Source organism: Scomber japonicus, chromosome 12 (assembly GCF_027409825.1).
Source record: "Scomber japonicus isolate fScoJap1 chromosome 12, fScoJap1.pri, whole genome shotgun sequence".
Lineage (NCBI taxonomy): Eukaryota > Metazoa > Chordata > Actinopteri > Scombriformes > Scombridae > Scomber > Scomber japonicus.
Window position 1 is genome coordinate 33,001,823 of NC_070589.1, and position 18,307 is coordinate 33,020,129.

Consider the following 18,307-nt stretch of genomic DNA (forward strand, 5'->3'; position numbering starts at 1 on the left):
TAATAATCATGATACTAATCAATAAGTAGATCATTTATTAAGTTCTTGTACATAGCTGACATTCTGTGATTGATTGTGTGGTTGAAATGAATCTGAACATGAAATCATTGAACAAGAGTCATTTAACAGACTTTACTGATTGGATGTGTGAACAAACTGAAGCTTTACACAATAAATAAAGTTTAATCATTCAATATTTTCTTCTGTCTTCATTTCAGGATCTCATTCAAAGTGCAAAGTTCATGTTTGTCAGTCAGTCTCTGAACTTTCAGCTTTAATCATTAAAACAGCTTCATCACAGAGAAATGAGCAGAGCTTTCTATCACTTGTTGCTTTTAACTAACGCAGATTTTATTTGTACATTCAGTCAATAAAGAGGATTTCTAACACAGGCCTAAAAAAAACTGGAAAAATAGTTTTAAACATTAAATTTGGTCAAGTTTGGATGTGAAGATGTTTTGTTCAGTCATGATGAAGGTAAAACAACAGCATGGTATTGTCAATTTCAGGTAATTACTTTTATATTTACATTAATTTTCAGTATTTATCTTCTTTTAACTCACATTTCAAACAGTTTTTAGTGTTTCTGACAGCTGTGATTGATTTATTGAACCATCACAGTTAAAGTTCCTCCACCTTTTCTAGTACAGATGTAATTTACTATCATTTTATCATAATGTGAACACACACATATGAAAAACTACATTCAGTCTAATCAGAATAAACATCAGAAGAAGTTGAAATGTTTATTCTAGTTTTAAACCATTAATAGTTTATAATAAATATTTGATAAAGATTCATGTTGCTTCTAAGTTTTCTTAGTTGTCACTCAAACTCAGTCTTAAAGAAAACTATAATATTTAACATTAACAACAGCAAATGAAACATATTTAAACTCTATCAGGCCCAGTCATGAAATTATTAAATTATAAACTGAATAAAATCCTTCTTTTCATCTGGTTTCAAGTAGAGAGGTTTACTATCTTATCACTATCTTTACTTTATGGCACCATTTCCAAAAACAAGCTAAGATAACCACCGTCTTCTGGAGTGAAGGAACATGTGACTTTAGACTTTAGACACACACCCACACACACACACACACACACTCATTGGTTTTGGCTCCTAACATGAGATTTGATGACAGTGACTCTGCAAGAATAGAAATAGTAATTCATGATTTATCCATACAACGGTAGAGCGCTTCATGACTTCAAAGTGCCATAAATGACACAAATCTGTTGTCCACAAATCAGCAAAATGACGTCATTATCAAACTAATCATCTGCTCAATATATAAGATATTAACAAGTCATATCTATTGGGATTTATATGAGCCTGAGTGTTTACATCATTATCTAGTGATGTCATCTATGAGGGGGGAAAAACCTCAGCTTTAGTTACGACACCAAATATTTTTATTGGGCGGCCACATTTGGCCCATGAACCACTGTTTGGCTACCACTGCCTAAGACTGCATGTTGGGTTTGAGTCTCAACATGAACAGCTGATGAACTGTAATATATCCTAGAATTGCTGCTGTAAAAGATAATAATATAAGAGACCAAGTACACAGTTATAAAATGACTAAATGAAACAAATATATAATTGCATGCAAATATATAAAAATATAATGTCTCATTTACAGTAACACTGTAGAAAGATGCTGTAAAAACAATAATTAAACCATCATCCAGTAATCAAAGTTTCTGCTTAACTGCTTTATGGGGACAAAACAATAAATGTAGTGGTGACACATAAAATATACAGTAACATTTCTAATAAGGGTTCATAACACATATTTAAGTAAATCACAGTTAATGCATGATGATTTAATGCAGGATGTTCCATGAATTCCTGTTGTTCACCATTAACAAATGATCAAGTAACTATAGATTATATATACATATCACTGCAGACAATAGATTCATTAATGTTAATTCTTTAGATCACTCACAAACTCCCAACATTACTTTGCCACCAGAAAGCAGGTGAGCAGTGTTTTTAAATAAGATATGAGCTTCATTGTATAAAAAGGGTTAAACACTCAGTATCTCTCTCAGACCGCTCCTCTTCCTGGAATGAATCAACACTTGATAACTCCTCCCTCTTCTTCCTGCTCTCAAACACAACAAGCTCTGATTGGTCCACATATTTCCTTGTTCCCTCCCCTTCAGATCTACAGTTTGAAGATGGGTGTAACCAACATGTGGTGAGCTGCCAGCCTACATTTACTGAAGCAGCAACATGCTGTTTAGATCAGAGCTCAAACTAGTTTCACTTCTCAGAAAGTGAAACTCAGACAGTCATTGTTACTGAGAGGTGAAATGGCGCAGCAAGGAGCTCAGCTGGACGGAGCTAAATTCTGCTGTTCCATGTGTTTGGATCTACTGAAGGATCCGGTGACTATTCCCTGTGGACACAGCTACTGCATGAGCTGTATTAACAACTTCTGGGATGAAGAGGATAAAAAGGAAATCTACAGCTGTCCTCAGTGCAGACAGACCTTCACACCGAGGCCTGTCCTGGTAAAAAGCACCATGTTAGCAGATTTATTGGAGGAGCTGAAGAAGACTGGACTCCAAGCTGCTGCTGCTGATCTCTGCTATGCTGGACCAGAGGATGTGGCCTGTGATGTCTGCACTGGGAGGAAGCTGAAAGCCTTCAAGTCCTGTCTGGTGTGTCTCGTCTCTTACTGTGAGAATCACCTCCAGCCTCACTATGAATCAACAAAATTTAAGAAACACAAGCTGGTCGACCCCTCGGAGACGCTCCAGGAGAACATCTGCTCTCGTCATGATGAGGTGATGAAGATGTTCTGTCGTACTGATCAGCAGATTATCTGTTATCTCTGCTCTGTGGATGAACATAAAGGTCATGACACAGTCTCAGCTAAAGCCGAAAGGACTGAGAGGCAGAGAGAGCTCGAGGTGAGTCGACTAAACATCCAGCGGAGAATCCAGGACAGAGAGAAAGATGTGAAGCTGCTTCAACAGGAGGTGGAGGCCATCAGTCGCTCTGCTGATAAGGCAGTGGAGGACAGTGAGAAGATCTTCACTGAGCTGATCCGTCACCTCCAGAAAAGAAGCTCTGATGTGAAACAGCAGATCAGATCCCAGCAGGAAACTGAAGTGAGTGGAGTCAAAGAGCTTCAGGAGAAGCTGCAGCAGGAGATCACTGAGCTGAAGAGGAAAGACGCTGAACTGAAGAAGCTCTCACACACAGAGGATCACAACCAGTTTCTACACAACTACCCCTCAGTGTCTCAACTCAGTGAAGCAACAGACTCATCCAGCATCAATATCCGTCCTCTGAGATACTTTGAGGATGTGACAGCAGCTGTGTCAGAGCTCAGAGATAAACTACAGGACATCCTGAAGGAGGAATGGACAAACATCTCACTGACAGTGACTGAAGTGGACATTTTACTGTCAGATTCAAAATCAGAGCCCAAGACCAGAGCTGGATTCTTAAGATATTCACATGAAATCACTCTGGATCCAAACACAGCATTCACACTGCTGTTATTATCTGATTGGAACAGAAAAGCAACATACACAAGTCAACAACAGTCTAATTCTAGTCACCCAGACAGATTCACTGGATGGCAGCAGGTCCTGAGTAGAGAGAGTCTGACTGGACGTTGTTACTGGGAGGTGGAGTGGAGCGGGACAGGACTTTGTGTAGCAGTCGCATACAAGAATATCAGCAGAGCAGGCTCAAAAGAATGTAGATTTGGATTCAATGACAAATCTTGGGCTTTACATTATTACAATAACAAATATGAATTGTGGTTCAACAGCATCTCAACTCCCGTCTCAGGTCCTGGTTCCTCCAGAGTCGGAGTGTACCTGGATCACAGAGCAGGTATTCTGTCCTTCTACAGCGTCTCTGAAACCATGACTCTCCTCCACAGAGTCCAGACCACATTCACTCAGCCTCTCTATGCTGGAGTTAGACTTAATGCTTATGGAAACACAGCTGAGTTGTGTAAAGTGAAATAGTCAGAAGTCATTTGAGGGACAGTCAGTTATTTAGTGTCTGTCATTGTTGCTGAGAGCTCTTTGCTGAGGTGTTTCTGTGCTGCACAGAGATCAGCTGTCAATCAAGTTTGATGGACAACTTTAACATCTTCTCATCTGTTGTTATGTTATGTAAATATTTGAGTTTCTTTATGTGATGCTCTTTCTTGCTTGTGTGTTTCAGCAGAGAGGCTATCACTGCTCATGATGATTTTCTTCATATATAGAAACACAAACTTGCTTTTCTCAACATGGAAACTGAAACTTTGTGCTCTTGTTTCTTTTCCATCTCATCGGTCTTAACAGAGAACAATCAGACCTTCCTTTATCAAACATATTTTGCTCTCATGACTTTGTGAATCAGTAAAGAAATGTATTGTTGCATTTACATTCATAGTTATGCATGTTGTCCAATGTCACATATAAATCAGGTGTTATTAAGTGTTATAAAACAATAATAATCATGATACTAATCAATAAGTAGATCATTTATTAAGTTGTTGTACATAGCTGACATTCTGTGATTGATTGTGTGGTTGAAATGAATCTGAACATGAAATCATTGAACAAGAGTCATTTAACAGACTTTACTGATTGGATGTGTGAACAAACTGAAGCTTTACACAATAAATAAAGTTTAATCATTCAATATTTTCTTCTGTCTTCATTTCAGGATCTCATTCAAAGTGCAAAGTTCATGTTTGTCAGTCAGTCTCTGAACTTTCAGCTTTAATCATTAAAACAGCTTCATCACAGAGAAATGAGAAGAGCTTTCTATCACTTGTTGCTTTTAACTAACTCAGATTTTATTTGTACATTCAGTCAATAAAGAGGATTTCTAACACAGGCCTAAAAAAACTGGAAAAATAGTTTTAAACATTAAATTTGGTCAAGTTTGGATGTGAAGATGTTTTGTTCAGTCATGATGAAGGTAAAACAACAGCATGTTATTGTCAATTTCAGCTAATTACTTTTATATTTACATTAATTTTCAGTATTTATCTTCTTTTAACTCACATTTCAAACAGTTTTTAGTGTTTCTGACAGCTGTGATTGATTTATTGAACCATCACAGTTAAAGTTTCTCCACCTTTTCTAGTACAGATGTAATTTACTATCATTTTATCATAATGTGAACACACGCAAATGAAAAACTACATTCAGTCTAATCAGAATAAACATCAGAAGAAGTTGAACTGTTTATTCTAGTTTTAAACCATTAATAGTTTATAATAAATATTTGATAAAGATTCATGTTGCTTCTAAGTTTTCTTAGTTGTCACTCAAACTCAGTCTTAAAGGAAACTATAATATTTAACATTAACAACAGCAAATGAAATATATTTAAACTCTATCAGGCCCAGTCATGAAATTATTAAATTATAAACTGAATAAAATCCTTCTTTTCATCTGGTTTCAAGTAGAGAGGTTTACTATCTTATCACTATCTTTACTTTATGGCACCATTTCCAAAAACATGCTAAGCTAACCACCGTCTTCTGGAGTGAAGGAACATGTGACTTTAGACTTTAGACACACAAACACACACACACACACACACACACACACACACACACACACACAGGTTTTGGCACCAAACATGAGATTTGATGACAGTGACTCTGCAAGAATAGAAATAGTAATTCATGATTTATCCACACAACGGTAGAGCGCTTCATGACTTCAAAATGCCATAAATGACACAAATCTGTTGTCCACAAATCAGCAAAATGACGTCATTATCAAACTAATCATCTGCTCAATATATAAGATATTAACAAGTCATATCTATTGGGATTTATATGAGCCTGAGTGTTTACATCATTATCTAGTGATGTCATCTATGAGGGGGGAAAACCTCAGCTTTAGTTACAAACAGGCGAGGAGTTCTGGTCCTCTGAAATGAGGCCAACACGGAAGTAACTTAAAACTGCATTCTATCAAAAGGCCACCAGGGGGCGACCGTCTCTATACAAGTCAATGGAGAATTCACCAACTTCTCACTTGATTTCTAACCTCAGTAACCGTTTTCAAAATGTGTTTATGGTCTCAATCGCTAGTTTAAAGCCTTCTTCAATGCAGTATGATGTTCATTTGGGACATTTTGGCCTCCCTGATTTTATATGTGACGATAAAGCAGGGTATGCATTAGGGCGTGGCTACGTCCTGATTGACAGGTTGATTGACCAACGTCCTCGAGATCCAGACCTCGTAACCTTAGCAACCTCCCCACTCCGCCCATGACTCTGCCCATGGCCCTGCCTCATGCCCATATAAGTAGAATCAATGTTTTTATTTTTCCCAGCATGCACCTGAAATTTTCAAGATGGCGCTGCCCACATTCGAAACTATTGTCTTCCGAGCAGCAGTCCACAAACCAATGGGTGACGTCACATATGTTATGTCCATTTCTTTTATACAGTCTATTGTTACGACGCCAAATACTTTTATTAGGCGTCCACATTTGGTCCATGAACCACTGTTTGGCTACCACTGCCTAAGACTGCATGTTGGGTTTGAGTCTCAACATGAACAGCTGGTGAACTGTAATATATCCTAGAATTGCTGCTGTAAAAGATATTAATATAAGAAGAGAATAGTTTTATTTTCTGGTGTTTTATTCAGATTTTTAGTCCTGTTTCAACTTTGATTTGAATCTTATTTAGACTCTTTCCTTCACGTCTGCTGCATTGACCCGCCTTCTCTTCATGGATCAATAAAGTTCATTTTATGGTATCTTATGGTAGATCTGACTGAGTATCAGCCGTGCTGTGAGTGCTGTGTGTTTATGTCGGGCTACGTGTGGTCTGATCTGTGTTGTAAAGGCGTGTTGGGACGGATCAGACGAGCTGAACCTGTTTCCTCAGATGCCGGACTGTCAGGAGGTTCAGGGCTTGGATGGCTGCCTTTTAATGAAAGCTGACTAAAGTAGTTTTCTGACTGTGTTTTTATCTGTGAACCTGAATCTGTTACAGCTACAGGAAGTTTCTGTGAAGCTTTATGTGAATGACAAAAAATGACTAAATGAAACAAATATATAATTGAAGGCAAATATATAAAAATATAACGTCTCATTTACAGTAACACTGTAGAAAGATGCTGTAAAAACAATAATTAAACCATCATCCAGTAATCATTGTTTCTGCTTAACTGCTTTATGGGGACAAAACAATAAATGTCGTGGTGACACATAAAATATACAGTAACATTTCTAATAAGGGTTCATAACACATATTTAAGTAAATCACAGTTAATGCATGATGATTTAATGCAGGATGTTCCATGAATTCCTGTTGTTCACCATTAACAAATGATCAAGTAACTATAGATTATATATACAGTCAAGCCCGAAATTATTCATACCCCTGGCAAATTTTGACTTAAAGTTACTTTTATTCAACCAGCAAGTTGTTTTTTGACCGGAAGTGACACAGGCGTCTCTAAGAAGATAAAAACACGATTTACAAAAGGCATCATTGTGGTAAAAAAAATATTTCAGTCAGCTTTTATTTACATTTGAACAAAAAGTGGCATGTCCAAAAGGGGTATGAATAATTTCGGGCTTGACTGTACATATCACTGCAGACAATAGATTCATTAATGTTAATTCTTTAGATCACTCTCAAACTCCCAACATTACTTTGTCACCAGAAAGCAGGTGAGCAGTGTTTTTAAATAAGATATGAGCTTCATTGTATAAAAAGGGTTAAACACTCAGTATCTCTCTCAGACCGCTCCTCTTCCTGGAATGAATCAACGCTTGATAACTCCTCCCTCTTCTTCCTGCTCTCAAACACAACAAGCTCTGATTGGTCCACATATTTCCTTGTTCCCTCCCCTTCAGATCTACAGTTTGAAGATGGGTGTAACCAACATGTGGTGAGCTGCCAGCCCACATTTACTGAAGCAGCACATGCTGTTTAGATCAGAGCTCAGACTAGTTTCACTTCTCAGAAAGTGAAACTCAGACAGTCATTGTTACTGAGAGGTGAAATGGCGCAGCAAGGAGCTCAGCTGGACGGAGCTAAATTCTGCTGTTCCATCTGTTTGGATCTACTGAAGGATCCGGTGACTATTCCCTGTGGACACAGCTACTGCATGAGCTGTATTAACAACTTCTGGGATGAAGAGGATAAGAAGGAAATCTACAGCTGTCCTCAGTGCAGACAGACCTTCACACCGAGGCCTGTCCTGGTAAAAAACACCCTGTTAGCAGATTTAGTGGAGCAGCTGAAGAAGACTGGACTCCAAGCTGCTGCTGCTGATCTCTGCTATGCTGGACCTGAAGATGTGGCCTGTGATGTCTGCACTGGGAGGAAGCTGAAAGCCTTTAAGTCCTGTTTGACTTGTCCAGCATCTTACTGTGAGAATCACCTCCAGCCTCATTATGATGCAGCTCCACTGAAGAAACACAAGCTGGTCGACCCCTCCAAGAAGCTCCAGGAGAACATCTGCTCTCGTCATGATGAGGTGATGAAGATGTTCTGTCGTACTGACCAGCAGATAATCTGTTATCTCTGCCCTGTGGATGAACATAAAGGCCATGACACTGTTTCAGCTGCAGTAGAAAGGACTGAGAGGCAGAGAGAGCTCGAGGTGAGTCGACTAAACATCCAGCAGAGAATCCAGGACAGAGAGAAAGATGTGAAGCTGCTTCAACAGGAGGTGGAGGCCGTCAGTCGCTCTGCTGATAAAGCAGTGGAGGACAGTGAGAAGATCTTCACTGAGCTGATCCATCATCTCCAGAAAAGAAGCTCTGATGTGAAGCAGCAGATCAGATTCCAGCAGGAAACTGAAGTGAGTGGAGTCAAAGGGCTTCAGGAGAAGCTGCAGCAGGAGATCACTGAGCTGAAGAGGAAAGACGCTGAACTGAAGCAGCTCTCACACACAGAGGATCACAACCAGTTTCTACACAACTACCCCTCAGTGTCACAACTCAGTGAACCTACAGACTCATCCAGCATCAATATCCGTCCTCTCAGATACTTTGAGGATGTGACAGCAGCTGTGTCAGAGCTCAGAGATAAACTACAGGACATCCTGAAGGAGGAATGGACAAACATCTCACTGACAGTGACTGAAGTGGACGTTTTACTGTCAGAATCAAAATCAGAGCCCAAGACCAGAGCTGGATTCTTGAGATATTCACATGAAATCACTCTGGATCCAAACACAGCAAACACACAGGTGTTATTATCTGATGGGAACAGAAAAACAACATTCATGAGGAAACATCAGTCTTATTCTAGTCATCCAGACAGATTCACTGGATTGTCTCAGGTCCTGAGTAGAGAGAGTCTGATTGGACGTTGTTACTGGGAGGTGGAGTGGAGAGGAGGAGGAGTTTGTGTAGCAGTTGCATACAAGAATATCAGCAGAGCAGGAGGCTCAAATGAATGTAAATTTGGAGGCAATGACAAATCTTGGGCTTTATATTATTACAATAACAGTTATGAATTCTGGTTCAACAACATTAAAACTCCTGTCTCAGGTCCTGTTTCCTCCAGAGTCGGAGTGTACCTGGATCACAGAGCAGGTATTCTGTCCTTCTACAGCGTCTCTGAAACCATGACTCTCCTCCACAGAGTCCAGACCACATTCACTCAGCCTCTCTATGCTGGACTTTCGCCTTATTATGATTATGGAGACACAGCTGAGTTGTGTAAAGTGAAATAGTCAGAAGTCATTTGAGGGACAGTCAGTTATTTAGTCTCTGTCATTGTTGCTGAGAGCTCTTTGCTGAGGTGTTTCTGTGCTGCACAGAGATCAGCTGTCAATCAAGTTTGATGGACAACTTTAACATCTTCTCATCTGTTGTTATGTTATGTAAATATTTGAGTTTCTTTATGTGATGCTCTTTCTTGCTTGTGTGTTTCAGCAGAGAGGCTATCACTGCTCATGATAATTTTCTTCATATATAGAAACACAAACTTGCTTTTCTCAACATGGAAACTGAAACTTTGTGCTCTTGTTTCTTTTCCATCTCATCGGTCTGAACAGAGAAAAATCAGACCTTCCTTTATCAAACATATTTTGCTCTCATGACTTTGTGAATGAAACAATAATAATCATGATACTAATCAATAAGTAGATCATTTATTAAGTTCTTGTACATAGCTGACATTCTGTGATTGATTGTGTGTTTGAAATGAATCTGAACATGAAATCATTGAACAAGAGTCATTTAACAGACTTTACTGATTGGATGTGTGAACAAACTGAAGCTTTACACAATAAATAAAGTTTAATCATTCAATATTTTCTTCTGTCTTCATTTCAGGATCTCATTCAAAGTGCAAAGTTCATGTTTATCAAGTCAGTCTCTGAACTTTCTGGTTAATCATTAAAACAGCTTCATCACAGAGAAATGAGCAGAGCTTTCTATCACTTGTTGCTTTTAACTAACTCAGATTTTATTTGTACATTCAGTCAATAAAGAGGATTTCTAACACAGGCCTAAAAAAACTGGAAAAATAGTTTTAAACATTAAATTTGGTCAAGTTTGGATGTGAAGATGTTTTGTTCAGTCATGATGAAGGTAAAACAACAGCATGTTATTGTCAATTTCAGGTAATTACTTTTATATTTACATTAATTTTCAGTATTTATCTTCTTTTAACTCACATTTAAAACAGTTTTTAGTGTTTCTGACAGCTGTGATTGATTTATTGAACCATCACAGTTAAAGTTTCTCCACCTTTTCTAGTACAGATGTAATTTACTATCATTTTATCATAATGTGAACACACACATATGAAAAACTACATTCAGTCTAATCAGAATAAACATCAGAAGAAGTTGAAATGTTTATTCTAGTTTTAAACCATTAATAGTTTATAATAAATATTTGATAAAGATTCATGTTGCTTCTAAGTTTCCTTAGTTGTCACTCAAACTCAGTCTTAAAGAAAACTATAATATTTAACATTAACAACAGCAAATGAAACATATTTAAACTCTATCAGGCCCAGTCATGAAATTATTAAATTATAAACTGAATAAAATCCTTCTTTTCATCTGGTTTCAAGTAGAGAGGTTTACTATCTTATCACTATCTTTACTTTATGGCACCATTTCCAAAAACAAGCTAAGATAACCACCGTCTTCTGGAGTGAAGGAACATGTGACTTTAGACTTTAGACACACACACACACACACACACACACACACACACACACACACACACACACACACAAACACACACACACACACACACACTCATTGGTTTTGGCTCCAAACATGAGATTTGATGACAGTGACTCTGCAAGAATAGAAATAGTAATTCATGATTTATCCACACAACGGTAGAGCGCTTCATGACTTCAAAGTGCCATAAATGACACAAATCTGTTGTCCACAAATCAGCAAAATGACGTCATTATCAAACTAATCATCTGCTCAATATATAAGATATTAACAAGTCATATCTATTGGGATTCATATGAGCCTGAGTGTTTACATCATTATCTAGTGATGTCATCTATGAGGGGGGAAAACCTCAGCTTTAGTTACGACGCCAAATACTTTTATTGGGCGGCCACATTTGGTCCATGAACCACTATTTGGCTACCACTGCCTAAGACTGCATGTTGGGTTTGAGTCTCAACATGAACAGCTGATAAACTGTAATATATCCTAGAATTGCTGCTGTAAAAGATATTAATATGAGAGACCAAGTACACAGTTATAAAATGACTAAATGAAACAAATATATAATTGCATGCAAATATATTAAAATATAATGTCTCATTTACAGTAACACTGTAGAAAATTGCTGTAGAAACAATAATTAAACCATCATCCAGTAATCAAAGTTTCTGCTTAACTGCTTTATGGGGACAAAACAATAAATGTAGTGGTGACACATAAAATATACAGTAACATTTCTAATAAGGGTTCATAACACATATTTAAGTAAATCACAGTTAATGCATGATGATTTAATGCAGGATGTTCCATGAATTCCTGTTGTTCACCATTAACAAATGATCAAGTAACTATAGATTATATATACATATCACTGCAGACAATAGATTCATTAATGTTAATTCTTTAGATCACTCACAAACTCCCAACATTACTTTTCCACCAGAAAGCAGGTGAGCAGTGTTTTTAAATAAGATATGAGCTTCATTGTATAAAAAGGGTTAAACACTCAGTATCTCTCTCAGACCGCTCCTCTTCCTGGAATGAATCAACGCTTGATACTCCTCCCTCTTCTTCCTGCTCTCAAACACAACAAGCTCTGATTGGTCCACATATTTCCTTGTTCCCTCCCCTTCAGATCTACAGTTTGAAGATGGGTGTAACCAACATGTGGTGAGCTGCCAGCCTACATTTACTGAAGCAGCACATGCTGTTTAGATCAGAGCTCAAACTAGTTTCACTTCTCAGAAAGTGAAACTCAGACAGTCATTGTTACTGAGAGGTGAAATGGCGCAGCAAGGAGCTCAGCTGGACGGAGCTAAATTCTGCTGTTCCATCTGTTTGGATCTACTGAAGGATCCGGTGACTATTCCCTGTGGACACAGCTACTGCATGAGCTGTATTAACAACTTCTGGGATGAAGAAGATAAGAAGGAAATCTACAGCTGTCCTCAGTGCAGACAGACCTTCACACCGAGGCCTGTCCTGGTCAAAAACACCATGTTAGCAGATTTAGTGGAGGAGCTGAAGAAGACTGGACTCCAAGCTGCTCCTGCTGATCACTGCTATGCTGGACCTGAAGATGTGGCCTGTGATGTCTGCACTGGGAGGAAGCTGAAAGCCTTCAAGTCCTGTCTGGTGTGTCTGGCTTCTTACTGTGAGAATCACCTCCAGCCTCATTATGATGCAGCTCCACTGAAGAAACACAAGTTGGTCGACCCCTCCAAGAAGCTCCAGGAGAACATCTGCTCTCGTCATGATGAGGTTATGAAGATGTTCTGTCGTACTGATAAGAAGTGTATCTGTTATCTCTGCTCTGTGGATGAACATAAAGGTCACGACACAGTCACAGCTGCAGCAGAAAGGACTGAGAGGCAGAGAGAGCTTGAGGTGAGTCGACTAAACATCCAGCAGAGAATCCAGGACAGAGAGAAAGATGTGAAGCTGCTTCAACAGGAGGTGGAGGCCGTCAGTCGCTCTGCTGATAAAGCAGTGGAGGACAGTGAGAAGATCTTCACTCAGCTGATCCGTCTCCTCCAGAAAAGAAGCTCTGATGTGAAGCAGCAGATCAGATCCCAGCAGGAAACTGAAGTGAGTGGAGTCAAAGAGCTTCAGGAGAAGCTGCAGCAGGAGATCACTGAGCTGAAGAGGAAAGACGCTGAACTGAAGCAGCTCTCACACACAGAGGATCACAACCAGTTTCTACACAACTACCCCTCAGTGTCACAACTCAGTGAACCTACAGACTCATCCAGCATCAATATCCGTCCTCTCAGATACTTTGAGGATGTGACAGCAGCTGTGTCAGAGCTCAGAGATAAACTACAGGACATCCTGAGGGACAAATGGACAAACATCTCACTGACAGTGACTGAAGTGGACGCTTTACTGTCAGATCCAAAATCAGAGCCCAAGACCAGAGCTGGATTCTTAAGATATTCACTTGAAATCACTCTGGATCCAAACACAGCACACACACAGGTGTTATTATCTGATGGGAACAGAAAAACAACATTCATGAGGAAACATCAGTCTTATTCTAGTCACTCAGACAGATTCACTCATTATCCTCAGGTCCTGAGTAGAGAGAGTCTGACTGGACGTTGTTACTGGGAGGTGGAGTGGAGCGGGACAGCAGTTCGTGTTGCAGTCGCATACAAGAATATCAGCAGAGCAGACGCAAATGAATGTAGATTTGGATACAATGACAAATCTTGGGCTTTATATTATTACAATAACAAATATGAATTCTGGTTCAACAGCATTAAAACTCCCGTCTCAGGTCCTGTTTCCTCCAGAGTCGGAGTGTACCTGGATCACAGAGCAGGTATTCTGTCCTTCTACAGCGTCTCTGAAACCATGACTCTCCTCCACAGAGTCCAGACCACATTCACTCAGCCTCTCTATGCTGGACTTTGGTTTGGTTATTATGGAGACACAGCTGAGTTGTGTAAAGTGAAATAGTCAGAAGTCATTTGAGGGGCAGTCAGTTATTTAGTCTCTGTCATTGTTGCTGAGAGCTCTTTGCTGAGGTGTTTCTGTGCTCCACAGAGATCAGCTGTCAATCAAGTTTGATGGACAACTTTAACATCTTCTCATCTGTTGTTATGTGATGTAAATATTTGAGTTTCTTTATGTGATGCTCTTTCTTGCTTGTGTGTTTCAGCAGAGAGGCTGTCACTGCTCATGATGATTTTCTTCATATATAGAAACACAAACTTGCTTTTCTCAACATGGAAACTGAAACTTTGTGCTCTTGTTTCTTTTCCATCTCATCGGTCTTAACAGAGAAAAATCAGACCTTCCTTTATCAAACATATTTTGCTCTCATGACTTTGTGAATCAGTAAAGAAATGTATTGTTGCATTTACATTCATAGTTATGCATGTTGTCCAATGTTACATATAAATCAGGTGTTATTAAGTGTTATAAAACAATACTAATCATGATACTAATCAATAAGTAGATAATTTATTAAGTTCTTGTACATAGCTGACATTCTGTGATTGATTGTGTGGTTGAAATGAATCTGAACATGAAATCATTGAACAAGAGTCATTTAACAGACTTTACTGATTGGATGTGTGAACAAACTGAAGCTTTACACAATAAATAAAGTTTAATCATTCAATATTTTCTTCTGTCTTCATTTCAGGATCTCATTCAAAGTGCAAAGTTCATGTTTGTCAATCAGTCTCTGAACTTTCTAGTTAATCATTAAAACAGCTTCATCACAGAGAAATGAGCAGAGCTTTCTATCACTTGTTGCTTTTAACTAACTCAGATTTTATTTGTACATTCAGTCAATAAAGAGGATTTCTAACACAGGCCTAAAAAAACTGGAAAAATAGTTTTAAACATTAAATTTGGTCAAGTTTGGATGTGAAGATGTTTAGTTCAGTCATGATGGAGGTAAAACAACAGCATGTTATTGTCAATTTCAGGTAATTACTTTTATATTTACATTAATTTTCAGTATTTATCTTCTTTTAACTCACATTTCAAACAGTTTTTAGTGTTTCTGACAGCTGTGATTGATTTATTGAACCATCACAGTTAAAGTTCCTCCACCTTTTCTAGTACAGATGTAATTTACTATCATTTTATCATAATGTGAACACACACATATGAAAAACTACATTCAGTCTAATCAGAATAAACATCAGAAGAAGTTGAAATGTTTATTCTAGTTTTAAACCATTAATAGTTTATAATAAATATTTGATAAAGATTCATGTTGCTTCTAAGTTTTCTCAGTTGTCACTCAAACTCAGTCTTAAAGAAAACTATAATATTTAACATTAACAACAGCAAATGAAACATATTTAAACTCTATCAGGCCCAGTCATGAAATTATTAAATTATAAAGTGAATAAAATCCTTCTTTTCATCTGGTTTCAAGTAGAGAGGTTTACTATCTTATCACTATCTTTACTTTATGGCACCATTTCCAAAAACAAGCTAAGATAACCACCGTCTTCTGGAGAGAAGGAACATGTGACTTTAGACTTTAGACACACACACACACACACACACACACACACACACACACTCATTGGTTTTGGCTCCAAACATGAGACTTGATGACAGTGACTCTGCAAGAATAGAAATAGTAATTCATGATTTATCCACACAATGGTAGAGCGCTTCATGACTTCAAAGTGCCATAAATGACACAAATCTGTTGTCCACAAATCAGCAAAATGACGTCATTATCAAACTAATCACCTGCTCAATATATAAGATATTAACAAGTCATATCTATTGGGATTTATATGAGCCTGAGTGTTTACATCATTATCTAGTGATGTCATCTATGAGGGGGGGAAACCTCAGCTTTAGTTACGACACCAAATGTTTTTATTGGGCGGCCACATTTGGCCCATGAACCACAGTTTGACTACCACTGCCTAAGACTGCATGTTGGGTTTGAGTCTCAACATGAACAGCTGATGAACTGTAATATATCCTAGAATTGCTGCTGTAAAAGATATTAATATAAGAAGAGAATAGTTTTATTTTCTGGTGTTTTATTCAGATGTTTAGTCCTGTTTCAACTTTGATTTGAATCTTATTGAGACTCTTTCCTTCACGTCTGCTGCATTGACCCGCTTTCTCTTCATGGATCCATAAAGTTCATTTTATGGTATCTTATGGTAGATCTGACTGAGTATCAGCCGTGCTGTGAGTGCTGTGTGTTTATGGGCTACGTGTGGTCTGATCTGTGTTGTAAAGGCGTGTTGGGACGGATCAGACGAGCTGAACCTGTTTCCTCAGATGCCGGACTGTCAGGAGGTTCAGGGCTTGGATGGCTGCCTTTTAATGAAAGCTGACTAAAGTAGTTTTCTGACTGTGTTTTTATCTGTGAACCTGAATCTGTTACAGCTACAGGAAGTTTCTGTGAAGCTTTATGTGAATGACAAGATGAACAAATGTCTTTAAACCAAAATCAACCAGCTCTGCAGCAACAGACTGTTTTATAGGCTGATATTTATTCTGATGTCACTGTGATTAATGGAATAAATACTTCTGTCATCCTGCAATGATCATGAACAATGGAGAAGTGCTGAGTTGGAAATATATTCCACTGTTAAGCATTAAAATAAATAAATAAAAATAAAAATGTGTATATCACCATTCACCACAAATGTTACAAAAAGTTTCACGTAGCATATAAATACAAGAAAATAAAAGGCAAAATGAGAAGCAACAAGAAATAACATCACTCAGAGACCAAGTACACAGTTATAAAACGACTAAATGAAACAAATATATAATTGCAGGCAAATATGTTCAAGGTTAGACTAATGCAATACAATTTATATCGGCGTCTCTCAGTCGCCTTCAACTTGTGCAAAATGCTGCTGCCCGTCTTTTAACCAATACTAACAGACGTGTGCACATCACTCCTGTTCTTAACTCCCTCCATTGGCTACCTGTCCTTTATAGAATTGATTTTAAACTTTTAATGTTTGTTTTTAAAGCTCTTAACGGCCTCGCCCCATCGTATTTATCTGAGCTTTTAACTGTTCGTAATCCTGGTAGAGTTCTGAGGTCAACAGGAACTGTCCAGGTCAAAGTACAAACCCTCGGGTGACTGAGCCTTTTCTGTCGCTTCCCCCAGGCTCTGGAATAAGCTCCTCGCCTAGACGCGTACTATTTCTGACCTGGGCCTCTTTAAGTCCAGGCTAGAAAACTACTTTTTTAGGATGGCTTTTAACACCTAGTAGTATGACACTTTTATCTTATTTTATTTTATTTTATCTTACTTTACCTTATTTGATTTTGTTGTATTTTATTGCTTTCACTGTTATTTTATTGTTTTTAATTGTTTTTACTTATTCCTCTTTTTATTTATTACCTGCTGTAAAGCACTTTGGTACACCAAAAGGACTGTTGTAAAGGGCTGTGTAAATAAAGTACATTTACAAATATATAAAAATATAATGTCTCATTTACAGTAACACTGTAGAAAGATGCTGTAAAAACAATAATTAAACCATCATCCAGTAATCAAAGTTTCTGCTTCACTGCTTTATGAGGACAAAACAATAAATGTAGTGGTGACACATAAAATATACAGTAACATTTCTAATAAGGGTTCATAACACATATTTAAGTAAATCACAGTTAATGCATGATGATTTAATGCAGGATGTTCCATGAATTCCTGTTGTTCACCATTAACAAATGATCAAGTGACTATAGATTATATATACATATCACTGCAGACAATAGATTCATTAATGTTAATTCTTTAGATCACTCTCAAAATCCCAACATTACTTTGCCATCAGAAAGCAGGTGAGCAGTGTTTTTAAATAAGATATGAGCTTCATTGTATAAAAAGGGTTAAACACTCAGTATCTCTCTCAGACCGCTCCTCTTCCTGGAATGAATCAACGCTTGATAACTCCTCCCTCTTCTTCCTGCTCTTAAACACAACAAGCTCTGATTGGTCCACATATTTCCTTGTTCCCTCCCCTTCAGATCTACAGTTTGAAGATGGGTGTAACCAACATGTGGTGAGCTGCCAGCCTACATTTACTGAAGCAGCACATGCTGTTTAGATCAGAGCTCAAACTAGTTTCACTTCTCAGAAGGTGAAACTCAGACAGTCATTGTTACTGAGAGGTGAA

At 38.0% G+C, this 18,307-nt stretch overlaps 3 protein-coding genes across 3 annotated transcripts; all 3 read left to right on the forward strand.

Moving 5' to 3' along the window:
* Nucleotides 1–2,327: 2,327 nt before the first annotated feature.
* On the forward strand, nucleotides 2,328–4,004 carry LOC128368674 (tripartite motif-containing protein 16-like). Its single transcript, XM_053329534.1, has 2 exons — nucleotides 2,328–3,407; nucleotides 3,456–4,004. The coding sequence occupies exons 1-2, from the start codon at nucleotides 2,328–2,330 to the stop codon at nucleotides 4,002–4,004; spliced, it is 1,629 nt and encodes a 542-aa protein (XP_053185509.1).
* A 4,011-nt stretch (nucleotides 4,005–8,015) lies between these two features.
* On the forward strand, nucleotides 8,016–9,703 carry LOC128368635 (tripartite motif-containing protein 16-like). Its single transcript, XM_053329489.1, has one exon. The coding sequence runs from the start codon at nucleotides 8,016–8,018 to the stop codon at nucleotides 9,696–9,698; it is 1,683 nt and encodes a 560-aa protein (XP_053185464.1). The 3' UTR covers nucleotides 9,699–9,703.
* A 2,737-nt stretch (nucleotides 9,704–12,440) lies between these two features.
* LOC128368666 (tripartite motif-containing protein 16-like) lies at nucleotides 12,441–14,132 on the forward strand. Its single transcript, XM_053329524.1, has one exon. It carries the CDS (start codon nucleotides 12,456–12,458, stop codon nucleotides 14,130–14,132), a length of 1,677 nt encoding a protein of 558 aa, XP_053185499.1. The 5' UTR covers nucleotides 12,441–12,455.
* The last annotated feature ends 4,175 nt before the right edge of the window (nucleotides 14,133–18,307 follow it).

Coding starts and splice junctions, on each gene's coding strand:
- LOC128368666 (XM_053329524.1), top strand. CDS start 12,456: ATGGCGCAGCAAGGAGCTCAGCTGGACGGAGCTAAATTCTGCTGTTCC.
- LOC128368635 (XM_053329489.1), top strand. CDS start 8,016: ATGGCGCAGCAAGGAGCTCAGCTGGACGGAGCTAAATTCTGCTGTTCC.
- LOC128368674 (XM_053329534.1), top strand. CDS start 2,328: ATGGCGCAGCAAGGAGCTCAGCTGGACGGAGCTAAATTCTGCTGTTCC. Junction 3,408..3,455: donor GGACAAACATCTCACTGACA/GTGACTGAAGTG, acceptor TCAGAGCCCAAG/ACCAGAGCTGGATTCTTAAG.